The sequence below is a fragment of the Orcinus orca genome, chromosome 13 (assembly GCF_937001465.1).
Source record: "Orcinus orca chromosome 13, mOrcOrc1.1, whole genome shotgun sequence".
NCBI lineage: Eukaryota > Metazoa > Chordata > Mammalia > Artiodactyla > Delphinidae > Orcinus > Orcinus orca.
Window position 1 is genome coordinate 60,375,952 of NC_064571.1, and position 15,734 is coordinate 60,391,685.

The window sequence follows — 15,734 nt, forward strand, 5'->3', positions numbered from 1 at the left end:
GGGAGTTTCCTGCTACTACCTGAAACAGCATTTCTTTTTCACTCTGCAGTCTAATTAAGAAATTGAACTGGCAGTCAACTTTTGTTGTTTGTTTTCGAAGTATGCAACTGTTACTGTAAGGACTTTTTTGTATTATAAGAAAACTTACATATACTTTTTTGCCTTGACAGTGAGAAATCCTTACACAGGCCACAAATACCTATGTGGGGCACTTCAAACTAGCATTGTTCTATTAGAATGGGTTGAACCAATGCAGAAATTTATGTTAATTAAGGTAAGCATGAATGTCAACCTAAGTCATTTTTAGTATAAAAGCTTGTCAGTTTTCCTGTTCTTTCAGAAACTTTTTTTTTCCAGTTAATTCTCAAGATTTAATGTAATAATTTTGGATTATATGGCAGAGTGATGAAAATCTGCCCAATTATAAAAAACTCAGTTGGCCTGATAGAAGTTTTGAAAGAGACTAGATAAATAGTTCAGGGATATGGCAATGGGAGCTGGAAATACTGGATCACATACACAGTCTGATGTCAAGAACAGGAGGTACTAAGAGAGCAGTGAAATATTGTTTGAATATGTTCTCTGGTTGACCTGCTCTATCACAGCAGAGGGACAACCTGCAGGTTGGCATTTGGCCTTAAAAAGTCAAGGGATAACCATAATGAAGGGGAAATTATTTGTTTTGGATATATGCCTATGTATTAATTTTCCCAGTCCTTCCCATGGATGGTGTTTTGTGCCTTAGTTTCTCTAGAACCTTTAAAGAAAAAAAAATTTTTTTGGCCACTCTGTGCTGCATGTGGGATTTTAGTTCCGTGACCAGGGATCTAACCCATGCCCCCTGCAATGGAAGTGCAGAGTCTTACCACTGGACCACTAGGGAGGTCCCTTTAATGAATATTTTTTAAAACATTTAATATTATTTAGCTATAAGTTAAATTTAGAGGAAAAACTAACTTAAAATGTATGAAGTGCTGGCTCAGTCACCCCAAGGAAATACCAAATGAATTTTTTAAGCTATTTTCTTCACTATTTTATATAGATTAAGTAGTCTTATTTCATGAGCATTTGATATCCCCATAGAAGTTGGGATCGGAATATAATTGGAGTGCATTCTTCCTCAATTATATAATATAGACTTAGGATGTTTAAAGTATGGGCTTCTGTTATTTAAAATTTTATGAGTGACTGGGGAATCTAGTTTTAATTTTCACATCATTATTTATTAACCTCAAAATTAACTAGGGCTAAAGAAATGAAAAAAAGAGTTTCAAGAATTTACCACCCATTGAGGTAATATTTCCACAAATAAATTCACTGAAACAAAAATTCTTTAAACCAAAAACTGAAAGGGAAAATAGCCTTATAAATTATCCGAAGCAGAGCTGCTGAACCCAGCCCATTTCTGGCCACATGGTTTTGTTCTCAGTTCCTCTTTGTTCTTGCCTGTTTGACAAAAAGCATGGCGTATCCTAGATTGAGTGGTAAAGTGTATGTAGTTATTTTTCTATAGCCCTTTCCTTCCCTGTCTTCCTCCTTAGTCTCTTTTAGTATGTCCTTCCTTTTCCTTTCATTCCTAACCTCTATCAGAATGAAAACAGTTTCATTACATCAGTTGTTCATGGATACTAATAGTCTGATTAAACCTTAGTATGAATGAATTTTATGTGTTACCTGATATGTTAAACTATTTATCCTAATACGTAATGAAAGACCCTTTTCTCTGTTAAAGGAATTTTATGTATTAAGAGCATGCAAGAGAGAAAATATACTTTGAAGACATGGGAAGCTTAAAAATTATCCATCCATGTCTTCTCTTTTCCGGATAGATGGTACCAGGGAGCCTGCCCCTGACTGATGAGGCCTGTTGCCAGTATTCTAGGATGTTAGACTTACAGTACAGTTCTACTTGCAGGCCTCCTTCACGACTTCTTGCTCTTCCCACTTTACTTAAACTCCCTGAGCTACATGCCCCTATTTATTTCCCTTCATCTTAACCCAGTTCTTTCTCTGTGTCTCTTCTTCGAGATTTCCATATGTATATTTTGTTTCTATGTTTGGCATTATCTCAATTAGTATTTTTGATGTTTTCTATACTACGACTCTTACCAGATATGTTCAAAAACATTCTTATGCTTTCCATATACTTCCTCCTCATGAGATTTCTGAGTAAGTTTTTGCTTCTCTAGACTACATTTTCAATATAAATAAAAATTATAAATTGAAGCAGACATTCATGTACTTATTACGAATCAGGCAGAGTGTTGTTTAACTAGAGAGATAAAGAGTAAGATGTAGTCACTGCCCTCAAGGACCATCACCAATAGCGACTGGATTTTAAACTGTTATATGGGAATCCTCTTCTGTTAATGACTTATACATATTGTTTAGTTATTGTTGGAAGCTAAGTAGAAGTATTCACAATGTGTTGGTTTTCATATTTACTGAGGAAAAACTACAGGAGCATTTGTTTTCTTCCTGTCTTACTGCTCTTTCCACATTTCAAAGAGAATTTTTTTAAATGTTTTACCTTATTAAAAATAGGACAGATTTTATCCATAGCATATCCCCAGGTGGGAATGCTCCCAGAGAGGGTGTTTGGAGAGTATTCGTGAAGGAGTGTCTAGACCTCTGGGATGGGGGCACTTGGGCATTCACGGGGAAGGAAGAATGTGGGAACAACAGGTGTGCACAGAGCTTCACGTTCCAGCCATGAGGACCACACTGCATCTTCTGACACTTTAAGACTAGTAGTTATGGGAGCCCCATTTCACCTGTTTATTTTCTCTATCATTTATTTTCTTCAGAATTTACAGTGAGTTACCAGAGTAAAAAATAAATCAGGGGGCTTCCCTGGTGGCGCAGTGGTTGGGAGTCCGCCTGCCGATGCAGGGGACGCGGGTTCGTGCCCCGGTCCGGGGGGATCCCACATGCCGCGGAGCGGCTGGGCGCGTGAGCCATGGCCGCTGGGCCTGCGCGTCCGGAGCCTGTGCTCCGCAGCGGGAGAGGCCCCAACGGTGAGAGGCCCGCGTACCGCAAAAAAAAAAATAAATAAAAAATAAAAATAAATAAATAAATCAGTTTCAGTAGTTTTTAGAGATACTAACAATAGCCATTTGGGAAGTATAATGGAAACACGGCCCATTTATAAGAGCAACAAAAATATAAAATATATTAAGAGTAGACTTAATAAAATATGTTAAGACCAATATATTTTTTAAAAACCTTTTTATCGTGAAGAAGAACGTTGCTAGCACCTCAGACCTCCCCGTGGCACCCCCTACAAAACAGCTGCCTTGTTTTCCATTTTTACCATGTAAGCATGCACTTCTAAACATTAGCATTAATTTTACCTGATACTTCAACTGTATACAAGTAAAATCATAAAGTATACATTCATTTGGGTCTCACTTCTGTGCAACATTATATTTGTGTAGTTGTTGGATATAGCCATAGTTTGTTCGTTTTCACTGTGGTCTAATTTCCCATTGTGTGAATGTGTCATCATTTTATCCATTCTACCATTGATAGGCATTTGGGTTACTTCCAGTTTTTGTTATTCTGAGCAATGCAGCTTGTGCATATTTTTGCATGTCTCCTGTGGGTGCATGTAGTCATGTTCTCTAGCGTGTATAACTAAGAGTGTTATTGCTGGGTTCTAAGAGATGTGTATCTCGGCATTAATAGGTATTGTAATTAACCATTGTGGTCACACCAGTTTATACTCCCACCATCAGCGTTAGGAGCATTTGTTTGCTCTTCTCTGAGTAACCCTTATTATTGTCGTTCTTCTGGCGGGTGTGTATGGTTATCTTGGTTTTATTCCCTGATTACTAATGAAGTTAATGTTTTCCTCTATTTTTCCAAACTTTCAGAGTGTGAATTTAGTCTCTTTGTAGCAAAATAAAAATAATTTTAAACTTATGTAAAATTAAAGTGGGTTGCATTTTAACTAAGTTAATTTATTAAATAGAATCACTTGAAATACAGGGCTAAATTTCTCTTATTTGTGGTTGTTTTTTTTTTTCTGTCCACACTTCTAAGGGGAATGTCTCTTGCTCATTAGCATTTCAGTTTTCTCATCCATGTTTGCTCAGCTGGTTAAGAAGGCAGAGGAGTAGTACTGAAGCAGCCTGGGATTAGGAGAGAGGAGACTCTGCCACACAGGGTGGGGGGCAGGGGGGACCCTGGGCCAGCCACCCAGTTGCTGGGTCTTAGTTTCCAACTCTGAAAAAAGAGGGTTGGACAGGTGATTTGTAAGTCTGTTTCACCCCAATATGGTAAAAGTGTGTGGTTTTTAACTTAAAATTTTTTTGCAGTGCTTAACCTAAATTCTTTATAAAGATACTTTCTTATTTAGATTTTCTGCATACCCTGAGTTTCTGTGCAAAGAAGCAATCTTTATAGTAGAGAGTACTATTTTATATATTCTCATAAAACTAAAAATTCTTATTAGTGTTCTCATGAAATTTTTTTTGCTTTTGTTTTCCTTTGTTTAATATATTTTGGTTTTTTCTAGCACATAGATTTTCCTATACCGTGTCCACTTAGAATGTTTGAAATGCTGGTCGTTCCTGAACAGGAGTACCCTTTAGTTTGTGTTGGTGTCAGTAAAGGGAGAGACTTCAACCAGGTGGTTCGATTTGAAACAGTCAATCCAAATTCTACCTCTTCATGGTTTACAGAATCAGGTTTGTGATTTTTAATGAATTGTTAAGTAATAAATTTACTATATCTTTCATTAGGCAAAGGTTATTTTTTTTAAAGATCTTGCAAAGGCCCTTTGTTCAGAGTCTTTGGCAACTAAGGGAAATGTTAAAGAACCAATTTGCCAATAAATATTGATTAGTCAGGAGTTTGTTGGAAGCCTGAAAGAGTGTTCACAAAAGGAAAAGAATTGAGACTGAGTTTTTTTGGCACTGAAAAAAAATGATCACAGACGTTCACAAAAGTCTAAAGACAATTTCACGGCTTGCTGAATCCCAGGGGACTTGAAACAGCTTTCCTCTGAGGACACATTACTGCAGGAAAACATGGCCAGCCCTTGACAACATTATTGTGGCTTCTCTTTGGTGCCCCTAAGCTCTCTGTTAAATTCTCTCTTTAGAGGGCCATCTTCCCTTTGAGACACGGGGTGAACTCCTGCTTTCTAATCTCTTCCTCCCTATTTAACAAGAAGGGATTGTTGGTTGATTAGTATTTTATTTAGTGAATTTCAGTTGTCTTAGTTCTCCCAAGCATTTTAATTTTAAATCCTTTTCTACTAATTGTTGAACGAAGGGCCTCATTTCCTGACAAAAGAATTTTGTCCCTTCCTTCCCAGGAACTTTTGATTACTTCTCTTACCATAATGAAATCCCTTTATTAGAAGTTAAACATGACAAATATAATTCATCTCTGGTTTTGAGATGATGAGACAGAGTAAGAGACAGAAAGTATGTTTAGGATTTTGTATCAGCTGAAATTATAAGCTAGTGGTTTCCTAAACTCTGCTGCACATTAGAATCCACCTGAGAAGCTTTTAACACTCTTGATACCTCAAGTCACACACACCCTCGATTAAATAAGAATATCTGGGGCCAGCAGCTGGGTGTCAGCAGATCTCCAAATGATTCCAGTGTTCGGGAACTAATTGTTATAAGCAATTTGTAAATCTCATTTTCCTGGCTTTCTATCTAGTAATGCTAGACTGGCTTCTTGACTAATTTTCACCAAGTGTGTAAGAGTCACAAAGATCTCGTTGACCTGATGTACAGGAGGCCTATTCCATATCCTTCCAACCCTGGTTAGTTACAGAAGTACCAGGTCTAAAATACGTGTGAAGGTCTGAAATACAGCCATCCATGGATTTATTAAGATTCTAAATACTGTAGGAAGTAGAAAACAGGCAAGCTAGACTTTGGATCAGACCCACTCTCCAGAAACAAAGGCCTATAGTTTAGCAGTTTCAGTTTTGATGTTCATACAAAGCTTGGGATATCCGACTTTTTGCTTCCTGGAAAACTATGTCATTTAAACATTTTCAGTTTGTGAAAACTTTCTTAAATCATTATTATAAAAATAGGGCCTCTATGCATTTTTATGGTGCTTCATACTTCTCAAAATACTTCAGTTTTCTTCTTAACTCATTTGGACCTGAAGTTATTTGTTTGACTCTCTGATTCATTCATTCAACAAATATTGAGAAGTATGTACACAGCACAGCCCCTGGCCTTCTAAGCTGAAAATCAGAAATTAATCATTGCCATAATATAGAAGATTAGACTCCTAATTTCACATATGAATAAAATAGTGGCATCACCAATAGTAATGACAATAGCTAACCCTCCATTAAGCACTCACTTAGTTTAGCTCTTGCATCAAATTTTGAATCCAAGCCGCCTGGCTCAACCACTACATATGTACAGTTAAAAATATATATCCATTTCAAATTCAGTGATGTTCAGAATTCTTCGTTTTTTAATGTCTCTCCTTTAACTATTACTGTTTTCCGTAAGTTTTATCAAGTTTTTTGTGTTGTAGATACCCCACAGACAAGTGTTACTCATGTAACCCAGCTGGAGAGAGATACCATTCTTGTATGCTTGGACTGTAAGTTTTTATTTATGAATATCTTATCTTAATGAGTTTTTTTAATCTTAGTTTCTGAGTGACTTTTTTTCTCTCTAGGTTGTATAAAAATAGTAAATCTGCAAGGAAGATTAAAATCTAGCAGAAAACTATCATCAGAACTCACCTTTGATTTCCAGATTGAATCAATAGGTAAGCCAGAGTTTTGTGTTTCTTGTTTGATTGCATTATGAACTGCTTAAAATAATTTGTCTAATAATTATTTGAAATTATAAAAATATATTACTAAGGGCTCATTCTTTTAAATTGTAGGATGTAATGAATATGAGGTGAATATCAGTCTTTGCTTTTACACATTCTCTAAAATAGTTTAACAACCGTGACATAATCTGTAAATAATGTTATTTTCCCTACAGATTTGGCATTTTCAGAATAAATAATTAAATATCATTATTCATAACCTAGTTGTGAACTTCCATTTTCTCCAGACTCCTGCACAGTTCCCCTATAAGTACTTTAAAATTTAGTACTCAGTATGGTCTATTGTATTTTTGCTGTTGTAGCTCCTGATCAGAGAGATCCATAAGGATGTGGAATTCCCTTCTTGCCGTTTTTACATTTTGCTTGATGAGTTTTTTCTGAAAACGGATTTCTTACACAATCAGTATTCTAAAATGATTACATTCAGGAAAAGTAAGGTGAAATGACCATACACAGTTTTTCTGGTGTCCTTTATCAGTAAAGATACTTGCATGTACATGCATTGGCGGACGGTAGGGCCAAGGGCAGATAGTTCATTTGTCTTATTCTTGGTCCTACTTTTATTCTTTCTCCCAGTTAGAATGCCTCCCTCCCAACAAGCAAACACTGATGATAATAAGAAGTCAGTTTTGAGGGACATCTGCTCAAGATGTTAAAATGGAATCCATATTTAAAAACACATAGCTAGCTCAATAAAGAAGACAAAGAACAGAAACTCAAACTAGTATGCACTCCTGAGTGGTAAAGAAGACTAGCAGTGTCCCACAGGAGATGGGGAACCAGAGCCAGGCTTGTGGTTTGAGGTGCCTACTAATCAAGACTCTCCCCACATAAGGCCTCGTGGTTTTATAGGGGATTTTTATCCACCGTTGAAAGAAGGAATCGTTCCTGTGCTCTACAGACTGCTTCAGATTGTAGACAAAGAAGGAATGCAGAATAAATCAGTGTTTAACACTATTGATACTAAAATCAGTTAAATTATACAGAAAACAAAATTACCCAATCTCATGAAAATAGATTTTGGAAAATCTGTATAAAATACTAGCAAATAGAATTCCATATCATCAAATAGTAGACTTTACCTCAGAAAAGCAAAGATGGTTCAACACCAGAAAATTTATTTATGTAATATAGCACATTAAAGATTAAAAGCGAAAAGTTATGTAACTCTTCAGTAGATGCACAAAAAGCATCAGTAAAATCTGTCATTCATGATTTTTTTTAAAAAAAAACAACTTTTTAGAAATTAGGAGTAGAAGGAAATGTCCTTCATCTAGCAAAGCCTATTAAAAGTATTGTGTTTAATGGTTAAACTAATTCCCATTAAGTTGGAGAATGAGATAAGGATGTTTGCTATCATCACATTTCAACATAGTCTCATTGGACTATGAAAAGGGAACTATGAGGATTAGAAAGATATAAGTAAAAAGTCCTTTTTTTGCTGATGGTATGAATATCTACTAGAATATACAACTCTAAACTGTTAGAACCAATAAGAAAATTCAGAGTTGCTAGATATGAGTAACACAAATGGATAGCTTTCTGATATGCCAGTAAGACATGTAATCAAACATATTTAAGACCATCATCTAGGAAATTCCAAATTATTGTTTAAAAGCATAAAAGAAGATTTAAACAAATTAACTACACCACGACCATGGATAGAAACACTGAATATGGGAAAGATGTCAGTTCTTCACAAATTAATCCACACATTCAGTGCATTTGCAATAAAAATCCCAATAAGGTATTTTCTGCCACTTGATAAGCTGATCTTAAAATTCATATGGAGGGCTTCCCTGGTGGCGCAGTGGTTGAGAGTCCGCCTGCCAATGCAGGGGACGCGGGTTCGTGCCCCGGTCCGGGAAGACCCCACATGCCGCGGAGCGGCTGCGCCTGTGAGCCATGGCCGCTGAGCCTGCGCGTCCGGAGCCTGTGCTCCGCGACGGGAGAGGCCACAGCGGTGAGAGGCCCGCGTACCGCAAAAAAAAAAAAAAAAAAAAAAAAAAAAAAATTCATATGGAAAATCTAAAGGCCAAGAACAGTAAAATACATTTTGATGAATACTTGCCCTACTTGATATTGAAACTTACTATAAATCCATAGTGATTAAGACAGTGTGGGATCAACACAGGGATAAATAGAAGAGGCTCAGAAATAGACCTACGTGTAATTGGAAATTTACATCATATGTCAGTGGGGAAGTGAGGTCCTGTTCAACAAATGATGCTAGTACAATTGGTTATCTGCAGGAAACAAAATCAGACTTTTTCCTCACTGAATACACACAAAAATATATGTTAAATATGTAAATACAAAAAGCAAAACTAGAATTTTTAGAAGGCACATATGCCTGTATCCCAGTAATTCTATTTCTAGGTGTCTACCCCAGAGAAAATTTTGTACATGTATTTAAGAAGAGGTACAAGAATGTTTATTGCAGCATTTTTGTAACAAAAAATTAGAAACATCATTTGGTTCATCATACTAAATGTATGGAAGTTGGAAACATCCAATATAAAGTTTACACTGATAACGTGAACTTATTGTGTTGTAATAGTAAAAACATGCATGAGAACAACAAATACCAAGTACATAACAGTGGTTATCTCAGGGAGGAAGGAAAGGTTAGAATACAACTAGAGTAGGAGTTTATAGGGATGCTGGCTGTATTCATTTTTATTTAAAACAAAAAGCAAATATGGCAAAATGTTAGCATTTGAGAGTTAAATGGTGGATACATGTGTTTTTAGGCTATTCTCATATTTTTCTATGTGTTTGAAATATTTTATCAAAACAAAAATTTCTATAGCAAAAAATATTTTCAGTGAATTTTCTTTTTCTTATCAAAAAGATGAGTAAGGTCTGTATAGTATTTATGCTATATAGTATATATACTGTGTAGTTCTAGGCAGTATGGTAAAGATGCCATTATAAATATGGAATGACTAACACTAGTTATTAATTGAAATATTGTTATGCAAGGTAGAAAGAGGGATGAAATAATGCTTATCAGTTGAACTCTTGTACTATTAACAGTAACTGAGCTGTTCTTGCCTGCTAGTTTGCCTGCAGGACAGTGTGCTAGCTTTCTGGAAACATGGAATGCAAGGTAGAAGTTTTAGATCTAATGAGGTAAGTAATCTTTTAAAAAATTATGTCCATTAAATAGTCATGAAGCATTATCAAATTCTACATCACACAATATTCTTTAACTTTGGAAAATTCCTGATTGATGCAAGGAATACTTGATTTGCTAATTTTATTGATATTTTCTGTATTCAATCTAGTGATAAAATTAATGGCGCATACTTTATAGCAACCTCTCTCTGTCCATTCAGTCGAACAGTTTCAGTGCATATTTTATGTGCTTCCAGATAATCACCCTTATATTCAGAACAAGAACTTCCTAAATACTGCTAACAGTGAGCCAACTCTGATTTTCTTTCAACTTTCCCGGGCTGTCACCTGGAACAAGAGTACTGATGGAGGCTCTCTCTGTCTTGAAGCACCTTTTCTACTTTGTATTTCAGAAATAATGACCAATGCAGACGATAAGTAAAGGGTTCCACATTTCTCTTGAAGCCACCTTGCCTATTTCTGGTATTCTTATCTCCTTAGTCCTTCCTACCTTAATTTAACTCCAGGAATAATTGAACTCCAAGTCATATGCCGTGTTCAATTCAGTTCATCATTTATGCCAGAAAGTGCTGGGGTTATAAGCATGAACAAGACTTGGTACTTGCCCCCTAGAATATTACAGGCAAGTAAAATCATCCTAAGTTCCTTCAATAACCCCAAGCCAGTCTCAATAGTAACTTTTACTTGAGCGTTGGCGGGAAGGGAAAACATTAGGTGCCTCAAGCAAGAAAATAGCCCATTTGTGTTTTAAACTGTCGGTAGTTAAGATCAGCATTTCTTCTAACCAGTAAACAGTATAGCAGAATGACCATGAGCGTGGGTTCCTGAGGAGACACCCGGGTTCAGTCTCAACTCTCCTGTTCAGTAACTGTGTGACCTTGACATATCACTTAACTTCTCTTTGCCTGTATTTTTTCATCTGTGAATTGAGGATAACAGCATAGTACTTATTTCATAGGGTTGCTAAGATTAAACAAAAGGAAGTATGTGATGTGCTTGGCACAATGCCTGGCCTATGGTAAGTATTCAAGAAAGGTGGATGCCAGTATGTTTCTTTTTTTAAGATTTTTTTTTGTTTTGATGTGGACCACTTTTAAAGTCTTTATTGAGTTTGTTACAACATTGCTTCCGTTTTATGTTTCGGTTTTTTGGCCACAAGGCATGTGAGATCTTAGCTCCCCAACCAGGGATCGAACCTGTACCCCCTGCATTGGAAGGCGAAGTCTTTAACCACTGGACCGCCCAGGGAAGTCCCCTGCCAGTGTGTTTCTAGGATTAATTCCTGCAAGAGGGCTCACCTCTCCGGAAGATTTTTTTTTTTTAATCACCTGAGGGAATGGAGCCTGGAGATAAGAATAGTCAACAGCTAATAAACACCAGGCAGAGAAAGAAAGGCATCATAGGATACAAGAGAATGGTTTAAAAAAGATAGTTTGCTCAAACAATCACCTGAGGGGCTTTTTCACACTACATAAGCAGCCCTTAGTAAATACAACCTCTCCAAAAATGCTGTGTCCTTCAAGTAGGCAAATCCCAAAATATTGAATACTTTGAAGATCATGATGATGAACCGTTACTACTGAAGTGAGCATGTTGTATCCTTCAGGTGTGCTAAGTTACAAAAGAAGTCAAGAATCACTGACTGCTGTTTCCAGAATAATTTCAGTTTCAAAATCAAATTGTTTTTTCAGCCTACCAAATTTTGGGGAGAAGCTACTGCCATTATAATTGGGAATGTTTTGCTTTCAGTAAGCAATAAACAATGGGTTTCTCTTTCTCCTGTAGCCTTAGTCTTAACTCCCCAACTGGGAATGGTCACACTGAGGACTTCTTTAAGGACATATGCCATTAGAAAATATTATTTCAGGAGACTTGGAAAGAAATGGGAAAGAGAATTGTTATCTACTGAGCATTTCCTTAGCTAGGCATTATACCCATTAATACTTACAAGAATACTGCAAGATACCACTGCAAAGTAAACACTGTCTATCCCATTTTGCAGAAGGTAAAACCGTTTCCAACAAATTACATACCTTGTGCAATTGTCACAGCTAGTAAGTGGGAGAACTGGGATTTAAACTGGAATCATGAGTTTGTCCCATCATACCACCCTGCAGCCTTTTAAGTGAAAGGACCAGACCTAAGTGGCTTACTACTGCAAGAGTCTTGCTATTAGCGTTAAGGTGACTGACAGGAGGTTTCTGATAAATAAAACGGACTAGGTGCTTTGCTTTTAACTTTTTCCGTTGCAGTCTGTATGCCAGCAAATGGTTTACTACTCTCATGTTTTATGATTAATTCAAAATTAGCCAAATTTTTCCTGGACTAACAAATGGATGCACTTATGTGCTGATTTAACAAGTTAACAGTCATACAGGGATCTATTTCCATCTTAGGACTTATGCTTCTCTTCTATAGAGTTATAAATTAAATGTCCATATAAAATTTTGTGCCTTTCATTTCAGAAATTAAATTGATATTTTAATTGAACAGGTAACACAAGAAATTTCAGATAGCACGAGAATTTTCAGACTGCTTGGATCTGACAGGTATGAAAAGGAGTTGTATTAAATACATAGTTCTAAACATGTTTTATAAATCCAACATGAAACTGGTTTCTTTTTTGAGAGAATTGAAATTTCTACAGTAATATATTCAACATTATATTTTTCATAATGTAAGAATTCACAGGTCAGAAAGTTATGAAACCTTTGAGAATGTGCCTGATCTTCCAGTTACCAAGAATGTATAGATCTGTCAGTACTACTTTTGCATTAATCGTAATATCTAAAGCATGATTTACAGGACAAGAAAGAGGAGATACCATATGCTAGCAAACAGAAAAGTTTTCAGTTTTAGTACCAATAGGATTTGGAGTTCTATTCTGATTCACTTTCTGATTCTTGAACTACAGATTGTTTTCAGAATTCATGATAAGAATTAAGTTCCCCCAACTTATTCCTAGTACAGGTTTTACCCCTCTGACTCTTAGGACAGCACTGGCTTAGAGGTGGGAGGTGGTGGGCAACAAAGGTGTACTTCCCAGAGCTGGAACTGACTCTTCAATCATAGTGATTTGCAAATGGTTTCGGCCCACATATCAGATAAGGAGCATTTATTAGAGGCATACAATGAAGAAGCAGTGGAAGAATTTTCTGCTAACATTAGTTTTCAAGAATAACTTTGTTTTGTTGTATGTTTTTTGTTTGTTTGTTATTTTAGGGTCGTGGTTTTGGAAAGTAGGCCAACCGATAACCCCACGGCAAATAGCAATTTATACATCCTCGCGGGTCATGAAAACAGTTACTGAGAAATGCTGTGCTTCGACAGTTAGCTCTAGAGAGAAAGAACACTACCACTGCAACATTAACGGATGCTCGAAGCTGTACAAAAGCTGCAGTTACCTGGCTTCAGTTGCTTGTAATTTATTGTGGCATGAGACAAGATGGGGAAATGTTTTGTTTTAAGTGGTATGGATATATTTAGCATATTGAAACCACACAAGTGCTTAATTCACTGTTATGTAATCTTTGTACATATAGGCAGTATTTTTCTGTGAAACTTCATATTGCTGAAGACATACACTAAGAATTTATGTAGATAATGTATTTTATGAGATGTACAAGTTAAGTGTCTTATCTGTACAGATGTAAATGTTGATGAAAATGCAATTGGGATTAATATTTTAAGAATCCTTTAGTATATTCTTGGGTGCGGCTATATTACAAAATGGGATGCTGGCAATGAAACCGTACATTTAACACTATTGTATTTTTATTATATGTAATTTAGTAATATGAAGATAAATCTTGTAACTTTTAAAATTGCAATGGAGGCTGTAATCATTTTATAATCTTGTTTTTAATTTTAATGCAAGTACACTGGTGTGTTTATATTTGCACAAAGTATTGATATGTGATGTATTAAGTCACAAAAGTAAGCTGTGACATCGTCAATATGCATTTGGCTCCCCAGCATCTTTTTAAAATGTATTTGGATTGTTTTCTATGTGAAACAAACCAATTAACCCCCTGTTGTAGTAACTGGTCTTTTTATATTTCAGCAGAATCCTGTAAGATTGCTTGTCTGTGCTTAAAAACAATACCTTCGAAAAAATTTTTGAATCACAGAATAGCGGTACCGTGACGTAGCACTGCAGTTGTCTGAATTACAGTATGCACAAAGTATAAGTTAGCATTATCAAAGAGTCCACACTAAACATTTCTTATCATCACTTTGAAGAACTATAACATTCCATAGAGCGAAGTGGTTCAAATTTCTAGTGGGATTTTTACTTTTGTTGGCCTTATTTTATGATCATTTTCATGTTTCTTTTGATTTAGAGTATTAACACTTGGCCAAAATAATTTAGTTACTACCTCATATAAACAATATAATGGTTACTACACATCACAGGAACTTAGTTTTGGTTAAAGTCATTTTTGATTGCTTTTTTCCAGTGGAATATGTATATACCAAGTTTTAGAAAAATGCACACTTTGGCTCTTTTTTGCTATATGTTCTTTATATTTTAATGTGAATATATACACAAAGAACAAACTAAATTGTGATTTATGTTCTTCATTTATTTTAATTGACAGTGCTTTTAAATATGTTCCTGATTGTACATAGTGTAAAATAAACATGTTTTTTAACATGCTGTTGTATAGTAGCTTGTCATCTGGCTTAATCTGTATATAGTGAGACTAAAACATATTAAGTAGAAAAAGTTTTTTTAATTATTCTAAAATCCTTAGGTAACCATTCTGATCCTTCAGATCTTGATTTTTTATTTGGTCTGTCTCCTCAATTTCATAAAGGGGTAATATTCCCACATTTGTGAAAAGGGCATCTTTTGTAGAATCTTCAATTTCCTGATCAGGAAAATTGGTGAAACATTCATAATCTTTTGGTTAGAGCGGGGCTCGGCAGACTGCACTTCTCAGCCCAATCCTGCGTAATGCCTATTTTTATAAATGAATTTCATTGGAACAAATTCGTTTGCATGTTGTCTATAGCTGCTTTTGCAAAAAATACAGTTTTCCCCAAAAAACTATATTACCCACAGAGCCTAAAACATTTACCATCTGACCCTTTATAGAAAGAGTTTGCTGACTCCTGGGTTAGAGAAAGGAAGGGAGAATGCAGTTCTGGAGGCAAGGGGGGGAAGATTATATGTGGGAAGAACTGGGTTGGGGATCACGAGGTGACATTTCTACTCTTGTTAATGCTCCTGCCTGTTGTTAGGACCTTGGATAATTAACTCCAGAACAGTTTCCTTATCTAAAAATGTGACTTCTAAATCATACAGTTGTTAATAATCATAGCAGTTGTGTACATTTATCACTCTGCTCAAATACATTCTGACTAATCTTAGCATTAATAACTGAATAATGACTGTTTTAAAAACACATCTTTATCAGTATAACATTATCATCAGTTTATTGAAAAACAGACTCATGAAAAAGATTTTCAAGAAATCAATATTCTGTCCTGGGCATTTATTGACAAGGTTGTTGATCCTTTTTCTGGGCCACTGTTTTTTCTAATTTCCAAGTCCTATAAATTATATAAAGGGTCACATCTCAAAAAAAATAAACTTTCACGTTTAACTGTCAAGCATTTCAAAATATGTCCAGAAGATAACGTATACAACTGGTTGTGTGTTATCTATACAGACCCCTGGAATCAGTCTGAGAGAGAGGCCCAGTAACCTATGTTTCTATGAAGTTGTACAAATGATTTTGATGTGCAGCTCTTCA

General features: G+C 35.8%; 1 protein-coding gene across 4 annotated transcripts in view; it reads left to right on the forward strand.

Annotated features, from left to right (window-relative positions):
• The window catches only part of MAP4K3 (mitogen-activated protein kinase kinase kinase kinase 3), a 189,864-nt gene extending 175,232 nt beyond the window's left edge, over nt 1–14,632 (forward strand). For all 4 annotated transcript variants that reach the window (XM_049695821.1, XM_004265028.3, XM_049695822.1 and 1 more), the window contains 7 exons: nt 171–274; nt 4,520–4,691; nt 6,523–6,591; nt 6,670–6,762; nt 9,896–9,966; nt 12,466–12,521; nt 13,195–14,632. In XM_049695821.1, coding sequence (XP_049551778.1) covers nt 171–274; nt 4,520–4,691; nt 6,523–6,591; nt 6,670–6,762; nt 9,896–9,966; nt 12,466–12,521; nt 13,195–13,282 — 653 coding nt within the window. In that variant the 3' untranslated portion in view covers nt 13,283–14,632. The remainder of the gene's footprint in view (nt 1–170; nt 275–4,519; nt 4,692–6,522; nt 6,592–6,669; nt 6,763–9,895; nt 9,967–12,465; nt 12,522–13,194) is intronic.
• The last annotated feature ends 1,102 nt before the right edge of the window (nt 14,633–15,734 follow it).